This window comes from Harmonia axyridis, chromosome 3, assembly GCF_914767665.1.
Source record: "Harmonia axyridis chromosome 3, icHarAxyr1.1, whole genome shotgun sequence".
NCBI lineage: Eukaryota > Metazoa > Arthropoda > Insecta > Coleoptera > Coccinellidae > Harmonia > Harmonia axyridis.
In genome coordinates, this window is record NC_059503.1 from 27,138,412 (window position 1) to 27,148,774 (window position 10,363).

A 10,363-nucleotide genomic window follows, 5' to 3' on the forward strand; every position below is an offset into this window, starting at 1 on the left:
TTAATTATGGCTTACTACATTGTAGTAAGTCATAATTTGACAATAATTATATACGGCATTTGCTTTTTTCGACCCGTCTTTATTTTTGTCCCGGCCTCCCCTATTATAAATTGTGATTTTTTGGTAATTTTTTCAATTCGCAATTAGATGCGAATTTTTTGCACATTTGCACAATTCTTCAATTAATAATCTATATCCGCCATTATCATCATTCCTTATCGTCATTTATGAGTAAATATTTGTGATTTATGTCATTCTCAACGCATGAGTGCACATCATTGAAGCTAAACGTCGAAATATGGCCAAAAGAAAACAGAAAAAAAAGTATAAATATTGTTATAATAAGGATATGACGTTCTGGAGACAGAAAAACATCGGGATATATATGTTTGTTGTGTCTTCATCCAAATATACCTGAAGAATCACAGTGTGAATAAGCTATTTACCTAGGTGATTCTGTTGGGAGACTTTTGTGTATAATCTAAGAGGTGCGTATTTCTCTTTTTTAGTGAATTTTCTATTGAAATATAAGTAGGCTTTGATAGCTTTCAGGTTGAGAAATAGATTACCTCACTCTCCCTAAAGAAAAATGTCTACTGAACTAGTGATTGATTATCCAGATAGAATCGAACGTTTCTTTGAAGGAAAAACTGTTTTTGTATCTGGAGGCACTGGATTTTTGGGCAAAGTACTAATAGAAAAACTACTGAGAGCATGCCCAAAAATTGAAAACATTGTGACCTTAGTGAGAGTCAAGAAAGGAAAGAGTCCAGAACAAAGAATAGAAGAAATGTTAAGTGGCCCAGTGAGTATAATATAATGTTACTTCACTTATACATACCTAAGTATAAACCTAATGTGTTATATCTTCAGTTGTTCGATAGTGTCAGGCAGAAAGGGGGTCCAGATCAATTGAAAAAAGTCATAGCCATCAAAGGAGATGTAATCAAAACCGGATTAGACCTGTGTAGAGAAGATAGGACATGGTTATGCGAAGAAGTCAACGTAGTCTTTCACTGTGCTGCTACAGTTAGATTCGATGAGCCTTTGAGAAGAGCGGTCCTATTGAATGTCAGAGGTACTAAACAGATGTTGGATTTGGCCAAAGAAATGAGAAAATTGCAGGTTTGTCTATCTTTGACCCAGTAGAAAAAGTACAAAAAACATAATTGAGATCTACTTCAGGTATTTCAACATGTTTCTACTGCTTACTGTCACATGGAAGAAGCAGAGCTTTTCGAGAAAGCTTACGACCCTCCTGCTGATCCACACCACATAATCAAAATCTGCGAATGGTTGCGACAGGAAGATATTGAGTTGATATCACCAAGGTAAGAGTTTTCCATGATAACTCCTTAGATTTGCTATTAGAATTGAAACAATTCTAAATCCCAACTATTGTAGACTGCTAGGAAGAAGCCCAAATACCTATGCCTACACTAAGGCTCTTGCAGAAGCACTAGTGGTAGAACAAATGCCAAATCTTCCTTTACAGATACTCAGACCTTCCGTTGGTATGTTAAATAATTATATATATTTTCAATTCGCCAAAGTGAGTCATTTCCTTTTTAGTGGTTCCCATTTGGAAGGAGCCTATTCCGGGATGGACTGATAGCATAAACGGACCAGCAGGTCTTTTAATAGGAGCAGGTAAAGGAGTAATAAGAACGATGTATATGAAGGGAGACGCTTGTGCCGACTATGTCTCAGTAGATTTAGTCGTTAATGCTCTAATTTTCGTAGCTTTCCTAACGAGTCTCAACATGTAAGATAATCTCAAATCTAAATTTGATATAAATTTATTTGTAGCCTATTTTCAGCGAAAAAAGAATATTTCACATCACCAGCAATAACGAAGTCAGAATAACGTACGATGATCTAATAAATAGAGGAAAGAAGATAGTACAAACTAAGTTACCATTACCTGGTAGTGCTTGGTACCCAGGTGGTTCAACTAAGCGGTCGAGGTTATACAATAATTTTTGCATTTTCTTCTACCATTTGGTTCCTGCTATGATTGTCGATACCATTTTGTACATAATTGGATATGAACCTGTGTAAGTAGAACATACGAAATGTTTGAAAAGTGGTAGCCATTGAGATTAGGTTAGGTTAGGTTATCTTCGGAAAAGCTCTCATGGTAATTTTTGCAGGTTGATGAGGGTGCAAAAAAGAGTGGCAAAGGGGTTCGAGGTATTGGAGTACTACGCCAACAATCAGTGGACTTTCAACAATCGAGAAAGTCTCGAACTGAGAAAATTTATGAATCCTTTGGAAAAGGAGAAGTATAGACTAGATACCGAGGGATTCGATTTTCAGGAGTATCTGGAAAACTGTGTGATCTCTATAAGGAGGCATATGTTGAACGAGCCAGATGAAACTTTACCAGCTTCAAGAAGACATATGATGATGTACGTATGGAGGGAGATATTTGATAGAACAAGAAATTATAAAGAATTATTTCCTTTACAGATTGTGGGTGGTGGATAGGATCTGCAAAATTCTCTTCGTTTACTTATTACTTGATATTTTGTACAAACAGATTTTCTTGCGTTTATTCTATTGATTGAAATTGTATTGTTTTCGATATATAGTTATTAAAAAATAAGGAAAACGAGGTTTTTGATTTAGAAATGAGGTAGATAGATATTAAAATTATAATACATTCATTTTCATTAGCACTAACTGCTGAAATTCTGAAATTACAAACATTCGGAAATTCAGTAATTCAGATAAAATGATTTCAACTTTTTGCTTCAATATTTTCAATTCAATTGAGATGGGTAAATTTTGAATTATGGTGAAAACTTCGAATGGGTATATATTACAGAAATTTGAAGGAACTGATTCTCTTCTGATCTTTTGGAACAATCGCTCAAAAAGGTCATAATTTTCAACAACTAAAAATATTGGTCAATCAAGTAATTTTTGAGCAACACTTTAAAGTGATGGGCGAAACACTATTTTTACCAGAGTACCTACATATTTCATTTCTAAAAAAATATATTGAATGTGAATTCTATTTTAATGTATATTCAGCCATTTTGAAGCAAAACGATCGGTTTTTTAGATCAGTAAATCGCCTTAAAACAGTAACTTATGTGAGAACTGGTGGATGCTCCGAACACATTTTATAAGAAAAATCTTGTTACATTCGTGAAAGTATATTTATGTAATGATGTACCTGCTGGTGGTGCTGTTGCTGCACCCACATCTGCTCTCACAGCTGCTGCCTGTGGTGGTGTAGTCCTAGCTACTGAAGAATAGATAGCGGAAAAATCCTCTAGAATCCTAGTCAGATGATTACTTCAGCTTGGATCTCTCCGACTAAACTTAAGAACAATCATATTTTTATATAGCTTCAATATCAAAATTAAATAGTTCGAAGCTTGCCATATGGAAAACTTCACTGATGAGCAAAAGAAATAAACTTTTGAAAAAATAGAAGGTACCTACTCAGGTTGAGTGTTTGGTATATGTATTCTCCAAAATAATATCGACTATTGTTAAATAATTCAAAAATATTCAATAATATTCAACGCTCCGATAAAAAACGCATCTGCCATAATTCAAATGACTCTATCTTCGAAATGAACATCAATGAAATTCAAACATTTTTGATTCGTATTTATATTAAAACAGAAAAAATATCTGACATCAAGTCCTCTTTCTATCTTACACGCAACAGTTCTCTAAAAACCGAAAATAAATGAAGTACCCGTAGCTTTGATATCGATTTGTTTAATTTGTAGTATTTCATGGAAATGTGTGTGTTCTAAATAAATAAGTAGCTTTTCATTCAAGCTATTTTCTTGCAGGCCTATGATCAATGAAGAAGATGCATAAGTTTTCGGTTTTCAAAAGAACTAAATGGCTCTCCATCTAGTATAGCACTAGTTTAAAATTCGAAAATTGAAAATGATCTTGTTGATAGATCAATCTATAGTTTTAGTTTAGTTAAGTTAAAAATTAAGTCACAAAAATGCGAATATTCATAATTTTATCATTTCCATAAATATTTATATATATGTATATATCAACTATTTTTGCGGTCATTTTCAAGGAACTTTTTAACAATTATGCATTCCTAAACGCACTGCTGCACAAATAAGCAAGAAAAATACCAGAGATTGACGAAGCTCCAAGAAAAAATGGAGGATATGACGCATTGATAAAATACAAATAAAATCTTACAAGAACTCATATTTCTATCTGCTTCGGTCTTCCTGTCGATATTCTCGAAGATACTGTCGTCAATAGAGGGCCCTTTTATTTAAAAAGCAGTGTTTTTTACCAGGTGTGTACAGTTCATGTAAGACCAATCCCATAAATTTTAATTGTGCACAAAAAAAACGTCTTTTTTAAATTTCAGATTAACTAAGTATATCGGAAAAATGTCTACGGATTTGCTGAGTGATCACCCTGACAGAATAGAAAAACTTTTCGAAGGAAAAACTGTTTTTATAACTGGCGGAACAGGATTTTTGGGCAAAGTTGTCATAGAAAAATTGCTGAGATTATGTCCGAAAGTGAAGCAAATAACAACTTTGGTAAGAATCAAGAAAGGAAAGAGTCCAGAGCAGAGGCTAAAAGAAATTTTGGAAGGTCCAGTAAGTATCCTGTTAGTGTAAAATATTGATATAATCCAGCAATTTTTTTTATTTTTTCAGTTGTTCGATAGTGTCAGACAAAAGTGGGGTCCTGAACATTTGAAAAAAGTAATAGCTATAAAAGGAAATCTCATCAAAGACCGATTGGACATTTGCGAGAAAGATAGGACCTGGCTATGTGAAGAAGTCCAAATAGTCTTCCACATGGCTGCCACAGTTAGATTTGATATGACTTTGAAAAGCGCTGCACTGATGAACGTGAAAGGGACAAAGGAGGTGTTAGATTTAGCCAAAGAAATGAAAAATTTGCAGGTGAGTGAGAATATCAATAAACCTATACGTTGTTCATGCCTTAGTTTCGCAGATCTTTCAACATATATCTACCGCTTATTGTCACCTAGAGGAGAAAGAGCTCTTTGAAAAGGCTTATGAACCTCCTTCAAATCCTCATCATATAATAAAATTATGTGAATGGTTGGAGGAAGAAGATATTGAGTTAATTACACCAAAGTAAGATTCATTATGTTCATATGGTTCGAATTCTTCATGAAGATGTGGTTAACATGTTCTAGGCTTATAGGAAGGAGTCCAAATACTTATGCTTATACTAAGGCCCTTTCAGAAGCTTTGGTTGTGGAACAAATGAACAATCTTCCAGTGGTTATCGTCAGGCCATCTGTTGGTAATTATTGAACGTTGTCGTTTACGAAAGATAAAACAGTTTTGTTTTCTTTCTAGTGGTGCCAATTTGGGAAGAGCCCATACCTGGATGGACTGATAATTTCAATGGGCCTGCTGGTCTTCTGACAGGTGCAGGAAAAGGTGTATTAAGAACGATGTATATCAAAGAGAACTCATGTTCAGACTATATTCCAGTAGATATAGTAGCTTCTGCTATGCTTGCTATAACTTTATTTGCTTCTCTCAACGCGTAAGTTATCTTCAATAACGTATTGAAGCAAATTTTTGAAGATTTATTTTAGAAATGAGAAAATATATCACGTAACCAGTAATCAAGAGGTAAAAATTTCCTACGACGAGTTGATAGAAAAGGGCAAAAAAATGTTGGAAACAAAGATACCATTTTCAGGCGTGGCTTGGTACCCGGGTGGTTCTATCAAGAGGTCAAAACTATACAATAAGTTATGCTTCTTTCTGTATCAATTGATACCAGCCATAATTGTCGATACTATCCTTTCCATAATTGGATATGAACCTGTGTAAGTCAGATTATGAAGTTTTTAGGAATAGTTTCTTGATGAATAACAAGATTAAGTTATCTGATGAATTCTTTGTTAGATATATTTTTGCCTTACTAAATCGTGTAATGAAAGCTGCAAACATACTAAAAGATAGATGACGCTTGAAATCTACGCGAGAATAAAGATTAGTTTTGCCAACCAAGCGAGGAAAATAATTTCAAAAATATCTTTAAGTCTATTTTTTATGATCAATTTCCGGTACCTGTATGCTTTTTGGAAAGTCACCAGTATTTCATCTCGGTGGCCCCTGCCATATACACCTTCTACCCCCATAGTGAAGCGTGATGATTTTGCCGTAGAACAGTTGAGTTTATGTCATCTCTCGAGCTGGCTTATAGTTTCCACAGAGTAACTTTATCGTTTTTTATTTTTATTCATGGAAAATGTAATTCCAAATTAACATTTTATTTCAGGTTGATGAGGGTACAGAGGCGTATAGCGAAAGGCTGCGATGTCTTGGAATACTATGCCAATAACGAATGGATCTTCCATAACCGAAATATCTTGGAGAATAGGAAACTACTGAACCCTACAGAGAGAAAAAAGTATAAATTGGATAAGGACGGTTTTGAACTGGAGAAGTTTTTGGTAAATTGTATTATATCTATAAGGAGGTATATGTTGAACGAACCAGATGAAACTATTGCAGCTGCAAAAAGGCATATGATGATGTGAGTTTATAGGGAGATGATTGAAATGATATTGAAATTTTCTTTTTTTTAGTCTGTGGGTTTTGGACAGATTCACTAAAATTTTATGTTTCCTCGTGTTTCTCTACCTTTTGTACAAGCATCTTTATTTGCGAATGTTTATCTGATGGTGAATTATAGGTGGATATATTCCAATTTACCAAATAGACCATATATAATAAGTTAATTTGACTGTATACGAATATTAGACTTATCTTATAAAATGCCAATTTTACACTGGTTTATTATTTAATATTCAATTTGATAGAATATCTTGATTCATTTTGAAAAATTCCCTACTGATCTTGAGATGAGAAATTTATAATCGAAATATTTTATCGAAATCAATAATTTAACTTATATATAGGATTGAAGCTTTAAAAATCGAAACAGAGAATAAGATCGATATTGAAGAAAACTATTTTGTTGAGAAATCAATAAGACGATTTTGTTAATTTCTTATTATTCGATCATATATTCTCTGTCAAATATATATCTAATTATTTGAGGGCGTACTTTTTATTCAATATTTACTGGATGAATCATTTCATGGTATTGGAGAAAAATAATAATACCCATTTATGTTCTACTATCATTATCAGAACTAGGACTTCAGTTTAAAATGATACTTCAGTCTTGTTTACATCAAGTCAGGTCTAAAAGTGAGTTTGTGTTTCTGTTTAAGTATATTTATAACAATGTGTTTTTTGATTTATTTATACGTACTATTTAGGAAGTATACTATTGAATCAAACTGTATCCTAAGGATGGTTATTAAAATCTTAGTTACTCAATTTTAGAATCTAATCTACTTACATTTGAGTTTTGAAACTGAACTCCAGAAAACCAGATCTCCTGGTCATAAGTACCAATTTCGTAACTAATAACATCATTTTTTATTTATTTACAATAATTTTAATAGGCTCTTAATTGAGAATTATATTTAAAACAATTCCTATGAAAACGTAGGAAACACTCTTTTTTTTTGTATTATTTTTTTTATCTATACAGGTATATCCTGACGTTTGAAAGCGTAAAGCTTATTCAAAATTAAGAATGAAAACAAAACAAAAATATCAGAAAATATGACCAAACAATGAGTTTTTTTTAGTTTATATGGCGATTGCCAGCAAGCAAAATGTTGATCTTCTTGATGAATTTTCTACTTCAAATGAACTGGAGATACATTGACCTTAGAATATGGTGAAATATAGGTATCTAGCTGAATTGATGAGTATTGCAGTATTCTGATAGGAAATTTCCAATACCTATTCGAATTATTATTATGAAGAAATGCCAATTTCTGGTAGAGTTTGTAGCCTCCCATAACAAGTGAGAGTATTTTCTGTAGGATCGACTTATGAAATAATATTATGTATTACCGAATTGTTCGAATATTTTTCATATACTTAAATTGCTCCTCCTCCAAGGTACAAACGTACAATATTTTTTGTGAAAAGATTTATAGGGAAATATTTTTTTATATCACATATATTTTATTTATTATAGAAAAGATAAAAATTTTTTTAGTGTTGAGAGTTATTTTTTTGTGATAAACTACAAATCTATCGAGAAAAAAACCGAAAATGACAGTGCTGATGTTAATTGATGTTTTTATTTTCCATAATCATTTTCATTTTATTGTTTTCATTAGAAAAAGTCCAGACTCTAGTCTTACTTTTTGTAGGACACGATAACTCACATGAAACTCAACGTTCCTGTTGTCTGTGATTGCTCAGTCCTTTGGTTGTCAATTCTCTTTGATACATTTACCTACAATATTCATAGAAAATTAATATTTACACACAATCCGGAATGCCACTACATATTTTCAAACACATCTCATATATGTATATACCTATAAGAAGGGGCGCACTTGGCTCATGAATGAACAAGAGCCTCATTTTTCTGAATTCTATTATACTGAATTAAATATAAAAAAACATTCATTTGAATTCGAATTATTGGTTCAAAGGAAAAGAGTTCCAAATAAAAATTTCAATAAGAGACAAACAAAATTGTTGCTTGAAATTCCTCATAAATTTTAAGAAAAAATTCATCCTTTCGATCTACTATGAAATTCTCTGTGAAATATTTAGTGATATACTCGTACTATGCAGTTGCTGCTATTATTGATTTTTCCTAATTCAGATATGGCCACTTTCACATATTTTGCATCTTAATGAGACAAAGACCATAGTTCACAATAAATTACAATTCCATCGATGATTAAATTAGGCACACGCAACCTCAGATATCTGAAATATTCAAATTTGTATCCATTTAGACAAGTATTCCTGAAGAAAAGATTAATTTTCGAGTTGACACGGTTGTTTCGACAACTTTCTTTTGTAATTGAATAATTTTAGTCATTTAAGAAGTAACTTCTTCGATAATTTGTAGTTGTATTCGATTTGTATTGAAGTGTAATGTATTTATTTTCTTCGCTATTTCAAAATTCAAAATGTTTTCGCCCAATTTTTCACACAAAAGTTAATAGAATTTTTGAAATTCACATTACAAAATAGCCCTTTTTGAGGAATTTTTTGCGATTGTTGTATATCAAACACATTTCCAGCTGCTTAATTTACCTTTTTTAAATCAAAATATCTGGTCACGTATAGAAAAAAATCTACATATAATTGATAGAAGAGGGTTTTCCAATAAGAAATTTCATTTTGAATATCCCGCTATCTGGACAGCTGTCACTTCTGAAGATCTAATTTTTTGAAATTGGACAAGTAAAACCTTCACTATTACAAAATACTTATTATTATTATTACTTTACTTATTCGAAAATGAGGCTGATGCAATTATCATGGTGAATGACGCGCTATCGTGCTATGATTAATGATATTTTATGGATGGAATTGGAAGATATTGATTTATTTTCAACAATACTGTGATACGTGCCACAGAAACAACGAAACAATAGCAATTTTGTAAGAAAAGTTTCTTCCTGGCCCTGTCATTGCTCGACGGGGTGATCACCATTGACCATTGGCCACCGAGATCTTGTGATTTAACTTCTTCAGACTTTTTTCTTAAGGCCATGTGAAAAATGAAGTTTATGGCAATGCTCCACAACAGATTCAACGCCTTTTAAGGCGTTGAATTCCATCTTTAGATGGAATTCGAGTTATGGAGGAAATATAACTGCAAATGTGCGAATTGCTCATGGAAAACTTCAAGAAAAAGGTATGGTGCGGCAACCGCAGCCATGGCGGCAATTTGGCTGATAAAATTCATCATCGTTATTCTTTACCATAGAATAAACATCCATGGATTTCTTTCAAATTATACACGTTTTTGTTTAATATCAAAATGAAATCTCTTATATATAGATATACTAATGAATATCTTTAGAATTCTAACCTGGGTGAGTTCGTGTAGAATTTTGAATCAAAAATCAATTATACCGAAACTACTTATAAGAGCTAAGACCGAATAAGAATTTCAAAAATTTCGAAACTATGAATGCTAGGACTTTGTGATGAAGGATGGGTTCCCAAATTTCTGAGAAATAATGTTTTTTTTTTATTCGATTGCTCAGTTTTTTCCTTTAAAAAATCATGGACCGTGTTCTCGAGCTAGAAGGTTTAAAGCAGTGTAGCAAACGATTTTCTACCAAATGTCACCTACACAGCTCTTATAGTTTCCTACAAAATCTATAGAGAGCAGACTGCAAACGGATAGATTCTTTATTTTACATCCCAAAATCTACCTAAACAGCCAAAATTTCAGGAGAGGTTAATTTTTTTTCTTTGGACGATTCCAAATGTTCACACATCATTGAAAATAA

General features: G+C 32.5%; 1 protein-coding gene across 1 annotated transcript; it reads left to right on the forward strand.

The window, feature by feature from the left end:
- The first annotated feature begins 375 nt into the window (after nt 1-375).
- LOC123674585 lies at nt 376-6,768 on the forward strand. The gene is made up of 16 exons (XM_045609508.1): nt 376-488; nt 536-805; nt 874-1,125; nt 1,186-1,331; nt 1,405-1,514; nt 1,573-1,765; nt 1,821-2,057; nt 2,154-2,411; nt 4,373-4,610; nt 4,671-4,922; nt 4,975-5,120; nt 5,183-5,292; nt 5,349-5,541; nt 5,594-5,830; nt 6,286-6,543; nt 6,596-6,768. The coding sequence occupies exons 2-16, from the start codon at nt 590-592 to the stop codon at nt 6,687-6,689; spliced, it is 2,940 nt and encodes a 979-aa protein (XP_045465464.1). The 5' UTR covers nt 376-488; nt 536-589; the 3' UTR covers nt 6,690-6,768.
- Nucleotides 6,769-10,363: the final 3,595 nt, after the last annotated feature.